At 40.3% G+C, this 18,929-nt stretch overlaps 1 protein-coding gene across 1 annotated transcript; it reads right to left on the reverse strand.

Annotated features, from left to right (window-relative positions):
* Nucleotides 1–753: 753 nt before the first annotated feature.
* Nucleotides 754–16,321, reverse strand: vamp3 (vesicle-associated membrane protein 3 (cellubrevin)). Its single transcript, XM_018758685.2, has 5 exons — nt 16,230–16,321; nt 8,819–8,906; nt 2,373–2,531; nt 1,827–1,878; nt 754–1,578 (listed from the first exon to the last, which is right to left on the reverse strand). Coding segments are annotated over exons 1-5 (318 nt in total). The 5' UTR covers nt 16,232–16,321; the 3' UTR covers nt 754–1,561.
* Between the last annotated feature and the right edge of the window lie 2,608 nt (nt 16,322–18,929).

Consider the following 18,929-nt stretch of genomic DNA (forward strand, 5'->3'; position numbering starts at 1 on the left):
TACAAGAACTAAACACGTTTTTTCAGTTACACCTCTCCTTTCAAAAGCAGATTAGAGTTTACATTTATTTAGCAAACGCTTTTCTCCAAAGCGACTTCCAATGAAATCTATGTAGTGTTATCAGCCCACACACCTTATTCACCAAGGTGATTTACACTGCTAGATACACTGCTTATAAAGGGTCACTCATCCATACATCAGTGGAACACACACACTCTGTCACTCGCACACCTGAACAGCACGTCTTTGGACTGTGGGAGGAAACCAGAGCACCCAGCGGAAACCCACGCAGACATGGGGAGAACATGCAAACTCCACAGACTGTGCCACCCTCAAGTGTGGTGGGTTTCTATAAGTTGTTTTCATTAAGTACTGTACTTAATTCCTATTCTCTTAACAATATACTGAACAATGGAATATTCCAGATAGTTTCTATGTAGTTCATTTAAAGGAAGGTAAATGCACTAACTTATATTGTGGTCACATTTTACTTTTGTATTAAATATATCAGTTACACTTAAGGAATTCAAATTTAACATCAAAAGAATCTGCAGCTTCCTTGTTAAAAACATACCGAAACCCTGTTGATGGCTGAATTTACCGCACTATAACAGGTGTTGTAAAACAGTACTTCTGAAGAAATTTAGTACATCCTGCATACTAGACTATTAGCTTGAAAAGATATAAAAGTCAGGCAAAAAGCAAAGAAAGTAAACAACTAAATGAGACAAATCACAGAAATTTGGTGATAGAAATTGTGAATTTCATTTTATTAAGGAATAATTAAGCAATCATATCAACAGTTAAGGCAAAGTTTACTAATGGCACTTGATCTTAATATACAAGCATTCTAAGGAGGACTAAAATCGCAGCAAAAAAATTCAGTAAAGACAAGTAAGTTTGGCACTCTTCAAATAAGTATCAACAGACAAAGTTCCAGATATCTGTAAGGCCACCATTTGGCAAAAAATTCAAAATTTACATTTATGCAAGTTTGAATGGACCCTGAAGGTGTTTGTCACAGAACATCCAATATAAAACACCAGAAACTTCTGACTTTACTCCCTGATTTCAGTTTCACATCAGTCTTCTGTAGTTGTGATATGTTTTATCTTGACACTTTAGAGTTCTCAAAAGGATCTTAGGTATGGCTTTTTTTTTTTGCAGATTTCTGTTCAACACGTAGAAGGGACTGAAGAGTGTGTAGGGATGGTTTTTTTCCCCCCTCTTTTTCAGTCATAAAAGAAACACTGCAGACCTTGACAAACACCTCAAGAATACACTTGAGAATGTTCATTCTTTAAAGCAAAATGGTGAAAGTGTAAATGTATGGCCCTTGTTGGCATGCCGGATGTGCAGGAAAAATGTTACACACACTTGCTTTTTACAGGCTGGTAACATTGAAATAATAACCACTAAAATCAAAATAAAAACAAACGTGCTCGGTATATCTTACAAAAACACTCTGGAACTCAGCAGGTTAGAACAATTTAGTGCTGGAAGTCAGTTCCTCCGTCCCCTCTTCATCATCTGCCACCAAAGTTCATTCCTGTGATGATCTTTATGACACACTCCAAACTGAATGTGATCAGAGAAAAACTGTTAAAGGAATGCAGCTTTTTGTTCCTTGTTATAAAATTAATGTGCTTAAAAGCGAACGCTAGCTGTAAGACAGTAAACACTGATAAACTCAGTGTATTGAGACAGCAAATGGTGCCATTTTTGGGCACTCAATACATTTCACGGAAGTTACTAAGCAATTAACCTGTCAGGTTAACAACCTGGCTTTATGACGTCATACAAATACATTTTTGCTGGGTACTTACTGATGATGATGATGATTATAATCAAAACTACTGCTATCAAAATGGCCCACATCTGCAACAACAAACCACAAAATATTTTCATTTTTCTTTAAAAAGACAAAAATAAATGTTTTAAAAAAATCTCATTAAAAGAAACAGTGTAGTGGTTATGTTTATGGCCTGGTTTGAATCTAAATCAGTTACACTTTCCTAGAGCAATATACTGACCCTGAACTGAAGTGAAATACTCAGATATTAGCAGTGGTATCTAGCACTTTGGGAGAAATGATCAAATAAATTAATCAATGTAAATATCTGGCAAGTACAGAGCTAATTATTCACAGACGTGACTATAACGAGGTTCGACGTTTCTAACTCGCTTGCTTTCTCCTGCCTTGTGTCAGGAACAATCAATAAAATTATTGCTAATTTCTTGGTGCTGAAGCACAGGAGATTAACTTTATTAAACACGTGAATGACAAACTGCCATTATTGTACTCATGTGGTGAGAGCTTTTGAGAACTGCCCTCCCCCACAAACATGCTCCCAGCTCCACCCATATTGTACCTTACAGTTTTTCCACCAGTACTTCCTCTTCAATTTGGCAGCACTGGTCTCAAACTGGGAGGCTCCAGCTTGCAGTGCATCGGCTCTGTCATCCAGCTCTGACAGCTTTTGGTCCCTTTCCAGGACCTTGTCAACATTGACTCGCATGATGTCCACCACCTGAGTGCAAACACATGGTGACAGAATTTTTAGCTTCACTGAAGCCTCATGAACCCTGCACATACACTTAACATTAGCTCATTTTGCTGAAAAGCAGTAAAGCAAAGATGTGTGTAATTAAAATGTTTTAATTACTTTTACAAACATCTTTTATTGCTGTTTTATACATATAGCATGAACATATCAAAGCAAATTACAATGCAATTATGAATGGGTATAATCTGAGTGTAATTTTTGTGCATCTCATTGTATGCTGGCAGATTTCAGTGTGTTAATGTTGATAATATGCGGTAAAACCCAGTAACACTTGACATATAGAGTGGTGCTCAAGTGGGGAAGGAAAAAGTCAGTTTCAAAAACAAAAAAAAACTACAGTTTTAAAAAAAAAAAAATCTGCAAAAAGAAACAAAGGACTACAGCAATGTAAGTAACACATTCTCACAAAGCCTACTGAGGAAGGCATCTCCACCCTTTTAACAGAACCGTCAGCACGGCTGCGGGGCAACGTGCAGCCGTTACGTAACAATGTGCTCCTTTATATAAGCAGCAGAGAGCCTATTGGCTTTGCGCTCGTGGAGCAGGAAGGGGGGTGCTGTCTCGCTGCGAACGGGTCTTTGTCCCTCATCGTTTTCTGGCCCACTTGTTGCAGGCTGGTCCAGCGGAGAGTACTTAGTCACAGCTGCTTTTCAGACAGAGGTGGGGGCAAACCTATGGCCTTCCTATAGTCACAGCCAATCTAAGATGACAAAAGTGTGAGGTTCCTGGCTCTTTCGACATCAGATGCATATTGCAGGAACAAAGTATGTGATGCACTACACAGTCGGATTCACGGCTCCATGATGATACCCAGAGACACTATCAATAACAGCGAACATGCAAAAAAGTCACTTTCATTTTCACGAATATTTGTCAAACATCTCGAAAGCATATATTTTACGATGAAATTCAACTTTTTCCAGTTCTGCCTAACCGAGGATTCCTGTTGCTTAAAGCTTTGGTAAAATGTGGAAGTGTATTACTGCTGGTAGAGTCTCTTGCAGTACGTTCACATTTGTAGACATTATGAAAGATTAGCCTACTGAAAGTTAACACGATCGATTAGAACTCGCACCGTCCCACTATTTCAGTTACGAGACTTACCCCAGAGGCACGCACTTCTTATAGAAAAAGGAGTGATTAGAAAGCTAAAGATATAATTGCATAACAGTAAGTTTGACTCTGAAGACCAGCAAATGGTTGTGTCCAGCTATCATTTTAAATATTGTATACAGAAACTATATATTCGTTACCTGCTGCTCTTAATTCAAGTGTTTTCATGTGTGTGCATAACAGGTTATTTCTACATCTCACACATGAATTTTTTAAATCACATTTGTTTTTAATAACCCATTCTCTCAACACAGAAAATAAATTAAGGTAACTAACAAAATTACCAAAGACACTGACATTTTTTAAAAATTTAGACAGCCTATTACACGTGTTGTATTTGGTACAATTTATTCATGCCATTACACGTTTTCTTAAAACTGAAATGTAAAAATTCTTGGAGCAGTTGAAGCTGTAACAAATTCCTAGCATTACACCCAGTTTTCTTCAAGATCATCTGTGTTACCTGGAAGCTGGCAGTCTGGCACTTGGGACAACTGCGAAGCAATAGATTTAAAGGGTTCATCACACTTAGAATCTGCTGTCTGAAGAGGGTGACCTGTACCCACTGGATGGTGTGATTACATTGTGCCATTTAAAGCCTGGGTCTCTCACCAGCTGGGATTACTACGAACATAGGCACTCAGACAACCCATGCAGAATTCCTTTTTAAAAAAAAAAAAAAAAAAAAATCAGGAACTCCCTGAAAACATCTCCTTTGGCTGTATGTCTCTCTGGATTTCCTAACTGCTCCTTCAACATCTGTTACAATCAACTTTGTATTTCCATTTTCCATCATTTCTATACAGAGCTTCTCGTGTAATGTACACTGGCAAAAACTGTGGTTTTGGTGGTATAAACAAAGTGTGTTACCAGAGCTGCGTGTGTACATCCATAACTATTGTTAAATGCGCTGTTTACTCTGAATCGCACATTGCTTTGAAAAAGAATGTCTGCTAAATGAATCAATGTAAATGTAGACTATTGCACAAGTCATTTGTGTGCTGTGTGTTTAGTCATATCCAGCTACCTTACTGACAAACAGGTTGGACAACATTTTGTCAATTAGACAAAATGTAGCAGTAGTCTTCATACGGTTCTCAGGTCTAAAATGACTCGTTCCTAATAAGAGCCTGGCATCCTCCCAAGAGCTATGCTGAAGTTATGTAAGAGGAACTGTAACCCTATTCGGGGAAATTACAGAAATGAACTTTGGAGACAAAGGCCTTTTAACAGGGAATTTCATGGAGTCACGAGGTATGTGGTATCACAAAACTTCCTTTATGAAACACTCTCCATTTACTCTTTAAATTTACATTTATTCATTTCGTTGATGCTTTTCTCTAAAGCAACTTACAATGTTAAGCTCCTTACAATTATTTACCCACTTATAGAGCTGGGCAATTTTTTTACTGCGGCAATTTACGGTAAGTACCTTGCTCAAGGGTACTACAGCTACAGGTGAGAATCGAACCTGCAACCTTACCAGCTGTAGTGGTACAGTAATGCAATGAAGTACAGTCTTCACTATAATTCAATAACTGGGTCTGTGGAATTTTTTCTTTTCAGTAATACATATACTAAAATCCTTACTATTTACAGGTATATACCAAATATTCCCTAATTAACGCCCCCGGGGGCGTTACATTTTGAGAAGGGGGGGCCTTAAATACACGTCAAAAATCTGTAAAAATCGGTCTTCAGTTTTGATCCTGTACAGTAACATATATTCCCAAATCACTTTATTATGTGATTCTTGATGATGATGCATGTATGGTAAAAGTCTCATTCCTGTGATGCCTGAAGTCTTTCATCTAAGCCGCAAGTAGTCGAAACTTGCACGCGCTTGCTAGAATTTTCGGCAAGGTTGACACCTTTGATCTCGCCGGCTGTGTTACGTCATGAACAGCATCAAATGTCCCCACGTGATCGTGTCATTCTTGCTGGATTACTGATCTGCAGTACATGTACTCACCCACATGCACGATGGCATCGTTGAAAAACACAGATCGTTCCCGGCATCATTCAAGCTGAAAGTGATAGGTGTTGCAGAGGAAAAGGGCAAGCATTTTGCAGCCAATGTTTTCAATGTGGACCGGAAACGTATTCGTGAGTGCTGTCAGTCCAAGCATAAGATAGAAACTCTGGCAAAATCTCAGAAGCAATCGAGTGGTGCTGGAAGGCTGTTAAAATACACGGACATTGAGCAGAAACTTTTGACTTAGTTCAACGAGCGGTGTGACTCTGGGGTTAGGGTAACAGGCAAAGCCCTAAAAACGGAAGCTATGAAACTTCATAAGAAATTGGGGTGCCAATCCTTTAAAGCGTCAAACGGATGGTCTACATGGTTTAAGAAGCGAAATTACATCAGTTTTCGTAGAACAACACATATTACTCAGAAGTCTGTTGAAGTGACAAATGAAGTTATTGACAGATTTTTGAGATACGTCATTCGCATGAGATGCCTCCGGAATTACAGTGATATGGACATTGGAAATATGGATGAAACTCCAGTTTACCTGGAGATGCTATGGAAAAACACCTACGTGTTAAAGGGGAGGGGGCGCGGTGGCGCAGTGGGTTGGACCAGGTCCTGCTCTCCAGTGGGTCTGGGGTTCGAGTCCCGCTTGGGGTGCCTTGCGACGGACTGGCATCCCGTCCTGGGTGTGTCCCCTCCCCCTCCGGCCTTACACCCCGTGTTGCCGGGTAGGCTCCGGTTCCCCGCGACCCCATATGGGACAAGCGGTTCCAAAAATGTGCGTGTGTGTGTTAAAGGGTGATTCAGAAGTGTCCGTTTCCTCCACAGGCCGAGAAAAACAAAAGTTGACCGTAACGCTTGGGGCTTTTGCTGATGGTACAAAGTAAGCACCACTTGCCATGGGTTAGACCTCTCCCGAAAAATGAGATACCCAGTGGCGTGATTGTATATATGTGCGGAGCTGGCCAGAAATCATGGGCGAACGAGCAAAGTATTTTGTTTTAGTTGCCCAAGCTATGGGGCCAGAATAAGACCCGCAGATGCATGCTTATACAGGATGCTTTGAGAGCCCACTTGACCCCAGCAGTAAAGGACTTTGTCCGTAAAACATGCAACACAGACATGTGCATAGTACCGGGAGGATGCACGTCAAAGTTGCAGCCTGCGGATCTATCTTGGAACAAGCCATTCAAAGTGAAAATGAGCGAACTGTACAATCAGTGCTTGTTTGAGGGAATTGTTGAAAAAAAACAGCCAAGGGTAAAGGAATCCTGGGCATGTACAACACCAGAAATTATACGCAAATTGTTTAAGAGGTGCGGCATTACGTCGGCGCTCGATGGCTCTGAAGACCATTTATTCCTGCAGTCGGACGAAGAACAAGAGGATTCCGAGTTCGAAGGGTTTTCTCAGGACAATGTTGACATTGGGCAGCAGGTGATAGAAAACGCAGTGGCAGCAAACGAGGTCATTTTGTCGAACACAGTGATATTGACAGTGGTTCCGAGGACACGTGTTCCGATTATGATAGCCCCGGACACTGAACCGTATATACATGTTTGCATATTCAGTTCGTTTTGAAGAATGGTGTTTAAAAGTTTGATGGACTTTTAAAAAGTTTAAAGTTTACATTTGTCTTCACTTATATGGATATGGATACAATAAAACAGCGACGGACTTAGTCATAATGGGTGAGTGATCCCCCCCCAGCGTTAATAAGGGAATATTCAGTATTTAAGTGGTGGTGGTTCTGTCTAAGTTAGTGGTCCCTGCCTACTCGGCAAAACCGTAGCGTGCTGCAGGGTTGCAGAATGGCTCCAGCTAAAGGAACAAGCTGAATTTCTGTAAGAAAAAAGAACCAATTCCACTTCGTGGCTTAGTTTTGGGATTTTGCTAAAGAAGAAAAACAGGCTACTTGTATTAATACCTTTTCTGTTTTAAAAACATTTCAAATGTTGATGACTAAGAAAATGTTAAGATATTGGGATTTTACTTTGGTTTGCTTTTTCTCTAAACTACCCTGCACTCTTCTCACCACAGTAGCAACTGAGCAGACACACTATCCTAGAGCTAGTCAGCATAGGGCCTGAATAATGAGGATCATTTAAAAGTGATAAACTACATGAAAAACCTTGTTTCTGAGCAACATCTTTATAATCCATCATGAAATCCCAGGATGGACCAAAAAGCCATGCAATTCCTGGCTATGAAGCCTTTCTAATCCATCATCATGCTATGTGCTTATCCCGTCAGGACTTCAGCGATCCAGAGCCCAACCCAGCAAGGCCTGGATGTGGGGTGCCAGTAAACACAAATGCAGCAGCTGATTAACTTCCAAAAAAGAAAAAAAAGGACATGCGACAGACTATTACTGAGGCTACATTACATTATGATAAAATTATACCACTTTTCCACAAAAACCTACCACCTGGGATGTTAATGAAGTGTAAGAGAATTCTTTTAATTTTAAATGGACAAAAAAAATGCTAGTTTACTCTAACAATGTTTATGCAACTATTTAAAATTCCTTTACTAAAACGTGATTTGTTCATTGCACTCTGATCCATATTACAAGCTACCTTCATGTAGTTGACTCAAGTCACTTTCACTGTTAATACTTGTCTCATAGGATAATGAATAAACTCTAAAGATTAAGTCCCCATTTAGGATCTTCTTACACAGAACAGTACAACCACAGCATTAAGTACTGCAATTCATTTTCACTGAATTGTGTGTATTATATTTGCATTTTCTTAACGAAAATCAATACTGAAAATTACTCAATACTGTATTCATGCTGTTCTGACCCAGTCTTGTTCCGTTCACTAAGCAAATAAATATGACTATGAAACATTTTGAGCTCTATCCACGTCACATGTTCAATAAAAACGTAATACTTGATATTCTGGGGGAAAAAAAGAGTATCCTTGCATTCCAGCTCCAGCTAACTGCTCCAGCCAAAACAACAGAAAATTACTGACAAATCAGTATTAAAGCTCTAAATATCTTAAGTGGGACAGAGCATCTCATCGAGACCACCGTCTCCTCAGTCCAGGGACAGACACCTGTTATACTGAGATACCAAGAACTGTGCAGCAATCCAGCAGCTTCTATGAGTTCATCGAACAGCAAACAAATCCCACCAAGCCTTAAAGCACCTCACCTCGTCCACCTGGGCCTGCGTCTGCTGTAGCCGGCGATTATTCCCCGCCATGCCGGAAGGTCCGGAGCCTTCTGCAGCTGGAGTTGACCTGTAGACCAGAGGGATCATCACACAAACTCAGTTTTCATTCACGTACAAAAAAGTCCAAATTAGGCTCTGCTGCAGAAACAAGCAACCAGGACAGTCTAATTCTGGAAGATTGGCCTTTTAACAATAAAAGATAGATAAACCATCTTAAACGGGACATTTGAATCGTCACATGGTGACACAATCCAGTGTATCAAACTTTTGGTGCACATCATTTTATTTACCATTAAATTTTAATATGTACATACAATGAATGTTTCGATTTGCATACATTTTAATTTGACATTAACAACACATTAATATTAGTTTTTACAGGCTACCAAAATACTTCCAAAGGATTCTGAATCAGAAAACAAGTCATTAAAAGTAATTCCTCTGTATACACCCATAGTGGGGTTAATTCATTGCACATTCACCCTGTTAGATGAATTCACCTTGTGAGTGGACAAATTACTACTCTTTCGTGAGGAAAAAAGGTGCTAGGACGTAATGATATTTCAGAGCTTTTTAATGTTTTACTTTTTCTTCAAAATTCATATTTCTCTCCTTGCAGCCTTTCCTAATGTCTTTTACATTTTCTTTTCAACCTTTTTAAGAAACGTATTGATTATTTTGCTCACAAACGTATATGTTATAAAGGAATGCAATTCACGGATTCACTGGCTATGTCTTTCACTCTGAAAATCATGAGGATACTGCTGTTAGAGGTGCCAGGTTGCGTTAAAAATTTCTGACATTAAAGGACATTCATCTGATTGGAAGACTAAGTCATGTGGAGGTTATACACACAATTTAGTCAGAAAATAACCCGTGAGACACCACTGAGGGACAAAAACCTTTTTGGTTGGGGACAGCAAGTATGAATTTCTGTCCCAAATTGTGTGCTTCAGATGGTGATACTGCACAGAAAAAAACATACCTGCTGTATGAAAAAACGGGGAAAATATTTTCACATGCTATTGTGTGGGAACCTGTAATATAAAGTATGAGGTTTTTTCTTTTTTTTTTTTAACATTACTGGCAGGAGGTAGCTTAGTGGTCACATGGTGGCTGCTGTGGTTATGTGATAAAATATTAATTAAAACTACACCGAAGACAATGGAAAGAAGTTAATTTTACTACGTCTAAATAGAGGTAACGAGAAGAGTGTACCCCTCATCTTCAGAAAGTTTAACAGTAAATATTACCACAACTCATTAGACATTTCATGTAAGGCATTCTGTAGTAAAGACAAAAAAAAAGTTTATCATGCAGCAGCAGGCAGCACAGCGGTTAAAGAAATGGACTTATAGCCTGAATGTTGACGATTCAAGTCTCACTCCATGCTACTGCTTTATAACTTGCGCATGACTGTTTCGGAATAAAACAACACTAAACTGAAATGTAGCTGTAGCAACCATTTTACATTTAAGTAGTCACTGAAAATGTATTGAGCAAAATAAATTATACAAGACAACCATCACCCTTAAAAAGCAAATGGCTCTATTTATCATGCTGTAAAAGCTACCAGCAACGTAAATGCGGAAAAAGGCAGTGTTATTGTTACAACACTAATATGTAATAGCAGATGTTTCCAGAAGGGGCACAAGAGATGGGCGGTATTTAAAAAAAAAAAAAAAAAACCTTAAGCAACAACCAGCTGGATACCAATTACTTACACAACCTTACATAACCTATTTGAATTCTTACAAAGTGGATTTTATGAGCCTTCTTAATATATAAAGAATGCAGTAACACAACATAGCACAGGTTTCGCTTTTTCAAGGAGGTGTAAATAACCTCGCCTCCACTCCTCACCCTCTGAAAATACGCCAAAAAAAACTCCACACCACGTGATCCCGCATCCTGAGGGACTCCATACAATGAGATCATTTCAGAACACAGCGTCACTTCTGCCCCACACCATTTCCACTTATTTTAATCCGAATTCTGTACATTCAGGAATTCCAGATGCAGACACACGTAGAGTGCTACCTGCGCCAAATTGTCTAAAATGTTGATGCCCTCACAGCCAACTTTAAACATTTAATGTGTCAATATTAAGATTTTAAATAATTTTTCAGATTTCCATGCTGGTATGCTGACATTGTAGGATGCAAAACTTGATCTGAAATACATCTCCATCACAAATACTTTAAAATTATCCAATAATTTAAAACACCATTTCAGAATCCACAGACTAAAAGGTGGTAAAGGGTCAAGGGAGATATTTTGGGATGTATTTAAATAAAAAAAAATGTTGCATGCTGGCACAACAAATAGCGCTGTTGTCTCACAGAACCGAGATGGTGTTAGAGGACGTGCGTTCGATTCCCTGCTCAGCCTGTACTGAATCTCAGCTGAGGCTGTGCCTAAATTTCCCAGTGTGTGAAAATGCTCTGGTGTACAGATGAGCGGTTGAGTGTACGTAGTGTATCTAGCGTGATAAATCACATTGGATGAAAAGGACTCAGCTGGACGCTACAAAGTGCTCACTGTAAACTGCTTTGGAAAAAAATTGTCTGCTAAACGAACAAAAGCAACAACAGTTTATGAAACAAGTGGTTTACAAAAATAGAATACTTACTGAATACCAAACTTGACTGACTCAACTGGATTACTGACAAATCTAGTGATAAGTTGTTTCTTCTGAACTAGCATGTCACCTGCTTTGCTGAATAATTTGTAGGAACATTCTGAGATATGTTTTAATAATACTGTTTACAAGCTCAAATATTTAAACAAATCATAGCACTGGAGTAGGTACAGATATAATGTGAAGCTGAGATGATGTAAGAAAATGCGTCGCGATCTCATTTGAGCCTGACGGCTCTGAAGTTGAAGAGACACCAAGGAGCAGCAGATAGAGCCAAGAAAGACAGATGCAGTCTGGAATGTAAGGCTGCTGACATCTGTCTCTATTGTGCTCTTTTGCAAGGCCCTCTGGGTACTGTCAGTGCTGGCGCTATTGTACTTGCTCTCAGCTCACGGAGACAAGTCTGACAGGGCTTATTTGATGAGGAATGTGAGGCGGGACCGAGGCCCCTCCCTCCTTCTGTGGGCCCGTGCCAACAGTGCATCAAACACACTGTTAAACAGGCAGGCGAGAACACCCTCCTCAGAGGAGCAAGGTTAATCCTCCCATAAAACACAGTGACATGACAGCGGAGTGTTATTACAAGCACTTTGTCCGTCACCAGCCAGCAGTTCCAACATCACCATAATACGAAAAATTCCAGCTAGCTGGACAGCTGGGTGACTAGTAGAACCCAGGACTTTCTGTGGCGTAAACAGATACAACGCAAGGCAATCCTTCCAACACTTGGCAAACGACACACATCAGCCTAACCGCCGACTTCCTCAACTGTGGCCTGAATACCATTGCATTTCACGGCCATGTCATCACCCTGCAAAAGTCTTACAGTTCAGAGTTGTCAACAGCTAAACACTAAGCTGCTTTTAACATCCTGAAAACATCTACATGATCATTTCGATAATCTTCAGGATGACGCAGGATTTTCCACTCACTGCATATTGCAAAAGTTTAGCATACAGTACTTGTATAATCACATTTTTAATTTAAAAAAAAAAAAGCTCTTTTTTGTTAATCATTTTGTTGTTTGTTTGATCATCACTTTCCCTAAGGCTGACACAGAATGTACCTGCACCCAAATTAAAAAAAAAAAAAATCAACTCTGTAAACTTGAGAAGCTGTACCCTTAACCAACATTTAGAATGTCTCACACACTGGACCTTCTTCAGGTCTGTTCCTGTACTTAATGGATTATTACTTTAAACGGAGAACCTTCTCCGCTGCAGTCTTAGCCCACCTTACGAACGCAATTCGTTCCAGAAAAACCCCTCTACGGTGCGTTCTTGGAAATAAAAAAACGGAATTACCATTTGTTTCAAAGGTAAACGTTTGTTCTTAAGACTGAAAATTGCCACCCGTTTCTGCTAAAAAGAAAAAAAAAAATTCTCTAAATCCCATTAAAATAATGTTTGTTATATTTTGTGTATATTTTCCCTAAATAACCAAACAATGTTGAAAATGCTGGCATGTCTTCTTGCAGGGGTTTCAGCAAGTCTATCTGATGAAACCTATTTGGCCAAAAACAAGGGTTAATATGATCCAACAATGCCTCCTACACAAATGAAATGAATTGGTCCATTCTTGAACCCTGAGCACTTTCCACAGACCCACCTGTACAAGCTTACTATGAAGAGCTCGCCTGTAAAGACAGCATAAAGCTCTGATCCACATTACCCTGTTTACACAACAACATTTTTTCCCTGCTTTCTGCAATGTACGCGTCTCTGCTACTACTGCCTTTTAGATTCTGGGCCTAACTGCTTTTCCCACGTTCACAGAATCGCTACCTTCTTCGAGGCAAAATGAGAAACGGCCTATAATGTGGGAAAAAAGGGCAAGTCGTCTATGCAAAATGAGATTTGCACACAGGAAGTTTCATATGTAACACTTAGACCCTACAAGGACCAATGAAGGAGAAAAAAAAAAACATGAGGACTTTCATCAAAAATTCATCCAAGATTAGATTTCATACACTGAAAGGAGACGACACAGAAATTCCAGAAACAGAAGTGGTGAAACTGCCTACTGACCACGAGTCACAGTCAATCAGCACCTGACGAAAAGCCGAACTTTAGAACTAGGGGAAAAGGACTGACAAAATCCCATCAAGGGATACTCTCCCAGACACATTTACTTGCACATGCAACTAAAGTCACTAAATTCACAACATATCTTTGGAAACAACTGAAAGGAAACCATGTAAACATAAAGAGAACATGTGAATTTTACACATAGTATAGATGGGCCCCAACGGACAGCGTAAAGCAAGGCTTTTCTTCCCCCACAAAAAATAACAGTAGTCAACAACCACAAATATTTTAAACTAAATTCCAAATAAATTAACGTTTTTACAGAAGCATAAATTAGGTTTTTTTTTATTTTGAAATTTCACAAGCAGAAAAACCCATGCATTGTCCAATACAGGAAGTACAACGCATGACCCCATATACTTGAAATTTTTAATAGAAAGATTAAATATAAACACAAAAACTGATGTACATGTTGGGTAAAGGTATCATAACTACAGAGGGTGATGAATAAGGTGTAAAACAGTGCATAGTGGGAGAGCGTGCACTGAGACCACCCTAAGGTGCTAGAGGACAGTAAAGGCATCTGTTGACCACCACACAACGCAGAAAAACACTCATGTCCATACAGAAAGGAGGAGGAGGTGAGGTCCAAAAGAGGTTAAGACACTCCTACGTACTCCATCTTATACCGCGGTATCCCATGTATAACAATTAGTGTAACCGGTACTTAAACATGGTTTTATTTACTACTTACTCTAATAAACGCTGTAAATAAATTGAGGCCTTATGTCCCAAAGCCAGGGATGAAATGAGAGAGAGCTAAATAATAAAGATGTTTAGGTGATATTTAGGCACTGAGGTGATTTAAATAACGCATTTACCTATAATCCTGCCTGTAAATATTGACGATTAAAAGGAACGCTGCAGTAACTCACTGCACACCTTAGAACGGTAGCACAGAGAGATACAGAGCATCCTGACCAGCTCTCGCCGTGTGATACGGGAACTGCACAGCCTCCGACCGCAAGACCCCACAGCGAATTGTGACAACAGCTTAAAAGATGGTTGGAGTCTCTCTACCCACCATGGACACCTCATACAACAACTGCTGCATCTGCAAAGCCACCAGTATTGTGGACGACCCCTCTCATGGACTCTTCACCCTTTTGCCATCTGGCAGAAGGTACAGGAGCATCCGTGCCACCACCAGCAGACTCCCTGGGGCAGCCGGATTACTCAACACCCTATTGCCCCCCAACGCTCACCTGGCACAGTCAAACAATGAACCCAACATGACTTAATACCACTGCACAACTGCACGTTACAAAGCTGCGTCAGACACTTTTATTACGGGAATCGTTTTTTGCTGCGTTTACAGCTTACAGCCCATGTCCTTTGTGTTGTTTACTGTCCTGTGTTTCTCCTGTACTCATCTTACACTGTTGTGTCTTTGCACCTTATGTAGTCTTACGTACCATCCTGTGCTGCACCAGAGTCCCAGAGAAACGACATTTCTTTCCACTATACAAGCTATATAGAGGAACGACAATGAAAAACCGACCTGAATTTGAAAGGTGCGCAGTATACGCACCATGCGCACACCACAGCGTGTGAATCTCTGCATGTTCGCATGATCCGTCACACGGCACCGGGCGGCACGGTGACACAGCGAGTAGAGGTGCTGTCTCACAGCACCTGGGTGGTGTGACAGGATGTGGGTTCAATTCCCGCTCGGCCTGTGCGGAGCTCGCATGTTCTCCCCGTGTCTGCGTGGGTTTCGTCTGGGTGCTCTGGTTTCCTCCCACACTCCGGAGACATGCTGTTCAGGTTTCCCCATAGCATGTGACTGACAGCGTGTGTGTGTGTGTGTTCCACTCATGTATGGATGAGTGACCCAGTGTAAGTAGTGTATCTAGCAGTGTAAGTCACCTTGGTGAATAATAAATAAGGTATGTGGGCTGATCTGCTAAATAAATAAATATTATTAATGTAAGGGAAGCCAAAAGTCAATGGTAGCAACTACGATATTAAAATAATTAGAGTAACTGCAGTATCTCAGCACTGATTCACACTCCACAGCGCACTAGTTAGTTCCAGTGTAATAATTACATTCATTTCATGTGCAACAACTTCTTGAAAAAGTGAACGAGCTTCCGAAGCTGCTTCGTATTGAACTAAACCACCAACGGGAGGAAACAGAAGAAAGCGGTCGTAACTCCCAACAGGTGCCGACATCAATTCCCCAGGAAAGAAAACGCTATCAATTTCTCAGAAGTGAGAGAAAACACATTAGTTGTGCTCATTTTTTTTTTTTTTTTAAAGATACAGATATAGAAATTATAGGTACGACTCGACTGCTAGCGTCGCGACTTAGCCCTCGCCTCGCGTTAGCCGAGCACAATGTCAACTTGGTTTCAACACACGACATACTACTGTACTAGAAAGTAAACAAAATAAACCGGGTAGACATGTGAGTGACAAGTGCCATGTTTACTTGACTTTATTTCATTTTTACTGTCGTTTTTTTTTTTTCTCTCCACTGCACTGAGTCTCATCATCGACCCGAAGCGAAGGCCGCCCGCGCCGGTCGGCCGCGCAACTAACAAGACAAGACTAAGTTCCTGACAACTTCACACGCAAAATTACACTGATATTTCCTCGTGGTGTGTAGAAACCTCGGCATTTTCCTCGTAAATTCGCGGTGAATTGAGGAAATACTCACATGTCGAACAGAAAAGAAGTAGAAAACTGAGGGAAAGCGAACGGGCGCTGCCGTGACGACTGTAACTAACTTTCAGCAGGGAAGTCAGACAGAACCGAGAGCGCCCCCGCTGGACACTACTGGGGCGACACCTTGATCCACAGCGCCCCCCCTGGACACTACTGGGACGACACCTTGATCCACAGCGCCCCCCCTGGCCACTACTGGGACGACACCTTGATCCACAGCGCCCCCTCTGGACACTACTGGGATAACAGCCCATATCACTATGTGGATCAACACAACCACTCAAATTACATTTAATTATTGTTAACACTGGCAGCCCTCTTTCTGGCATTATACTTTTCCACAAAGTGAACACTTAAGTGTCAGCATTTTCAAAGTTAAATACTTGTTTTTTTGGAAAAAACTATAAGAGCTGCAGCACCTTCTGTGGACAATAAAGGGGTTACATACTGTCATTACCCACTTTACATTTGTTTTCACTCAACAGATCCTTTGCTTCAAAGCAACACTCGGTGATTTTTTTGCTAGTGTTTAGCTGACACCTTTGTAAGAGCTAGATTGGTTAGGGTTAGGTTAGAATTAGTTTAGGGTTAGGTTACAGAGGTTATGTTACAGGTAGGGTTTGGTTAGTCTTAGGTTAAGGTTATATTAATTTAAGGGTAGGGTTAGGGTTCAGTTTGGGTTTCATTAGGATTAGGTAAGAGTAAGGGTAAGGTTAGGGTAACATTAGGGTTAGGGTTGGGTTAGAGTTAGGTTAGAGGTAGGGTTAGGGTTAGAGTTAGGTTAGCATTAGTTTATGGTTAGGGTTAAGGTTTGGTTGGGGTTACAGTAGGGTTAGGGTTTGGTTTGGGTAAGGTTATGGTTATGTTCGGGTTAGGGTTAGCTATGGTTAAGGTTACATTAGGGTTAGGGTTATGGTTTGATTATGGTTAGGTTAAGGTCTGAAAACTCACCTTTTCCAGACTCACTTTGCCCAAGATCTCTCAAGCTCATGTACAGTGTAAATGTTCATGCACCATAACTTTATGATCATCCCTAGATGAACCTTTACACAGCCGCTACTCCTGTATTGTATGTAAATGTTTGCGTAACTTTAAAAAAAAAATTGTAGGAAGGTTTTCAAGACTCATCTATCCTGCATTTTATGCACCTACTCGAGCGATGAACATTGGTGCATCAAGTGGAAAGTAACAAACTAGGTTTACTTAAGAATCACATGTCTGCAGCTATGTATCTTTTTCCTAATGTAGTGCACAAATTGTATTTTCTCTGAGATGTATGTCGCTTTGGAGAAAAGCATCTGTTGAATGAATGTAAATGTTAGGCTTTCGGCAGGGTTAGGTTGGAAGTAGGGTTAGGTTAGGGCTACTTTTGGGTTAAGTTAAGGTTAGGTTAGTGTTAGGTTAGAGGCAGGGTTAGGTTATGGTTAGGCTTTGGTTAGGGTTAAGTTAGTATTAAATTAGGGTTAAGATTAGGTTAGGGTTGGGGTTTGGTGATGGTTAGGGTTAGGTTATGGTTTGTGTTAAGTAATGTTTTGGTTACAGTTAAGTTAGGGTTAGGCTAGTGTTAGGTTAGATTTAGGGATAGGTTAGGGTTAGGGATTGGTTAGGGTTAGGTTAGAGTTAGGGTTAGAGCTGGATTAGAGTTAGGTTAGGGTTTGGTTATTGTTAGTTTAGCATTATGGTTAGGTTAGGTTTAGTTAGTGTTAGGGTTAGAGTTAGGATTTGGTTAGGGTTTGAGTAAAAGCTAGGGGTAGGTTAGGGTTAGGGTTACATTATGGTTGGGGTTAGGGTAGGGTTTGGATAGTGTTAGGGTTAGGGTTAATTTGGGGTTTGGTTAGAGGTAGGTTTATGTTAGGGTTAAGATTTGGTTAGGTTTAGTTTGCGGGAAGGGTTAGGTTAGGGTCAGGGTTCAGTACGGGTCTGATTATGGTTTTGTTAGCATTAGGATTTGGTTAGTGTTATGTTAGCATTAGTTTAGGGTTAGGATTAAGTTAAGGTTGGGGTAGGTTAGCGTTAGCTTAAGGTTAGGGTTAAATCTGAGTTGGGGTAGGTTAGGGTTACATTAAGGTTACGATTTGGGTATGGTTGGATTAGCATTTGAGTTAGGATAGCGTTACTTTAGGGTTACAGTTAATTTAAGATTAGGATAGAGGTAGGTTATTGTTAGGGTTACGATTTGGTTAGTTAAGGGGAAGGGTTATGGTTTGGTTAGGGTTAGGTGAGGGTTAAGGTTCAGTATCTGTTTTGTTAGGGTTAGAGGTAGGTTTAGGGTTAACTTAGGGTTAGGTTAGATGTAGGGTTTGGTTTGATTTAGGCTTAGGGTTAAATTATTTTAGGGGTTTATGGTTTGGTTATGGCTAAATTAGTGTTAGGGTTAGGTTATGGCTCGGTTAGTGTTACATTAGAGTATTGTTAGGGTTAAGGTTAGGCGTTAGGGTTAGGTTATGGTTATGTTAGCATTAGTTGATGGGTAGGGTTAGATTAGGGTTACATTAAGGTTAGGGTTTGGTGAGGCTTAGGTTACGGTTGGGTTAGGGTTGGAGTTAGGGTTACATTAGTGTTTGGCTATGGTTAGGTTAAGGTTAGGTTAGGGCAGAGGTAAGATTAGGGTTACTTTAGGGTGAGGGTTTGATTTCGGCTAAGTTAGAGTTAGGGTTACGTTTGGGTTAGGAATAGGTTAGGGTTATGTTAG

The sequence above is a fragment of the Scleropages formosus genome, chromosome 2 (assembly GCF_900964775.1).
Source record: "Scleropages formosus chromosome 2, fSclFor1.1, whole genome shotgun sequence".
Lineage (NCBI taxonomy): Eukaryota > Metazoa > Chordata > Actinopteri > Osteoglossiformes > Osteoglossidae > Scleropages > Scleropages formosus.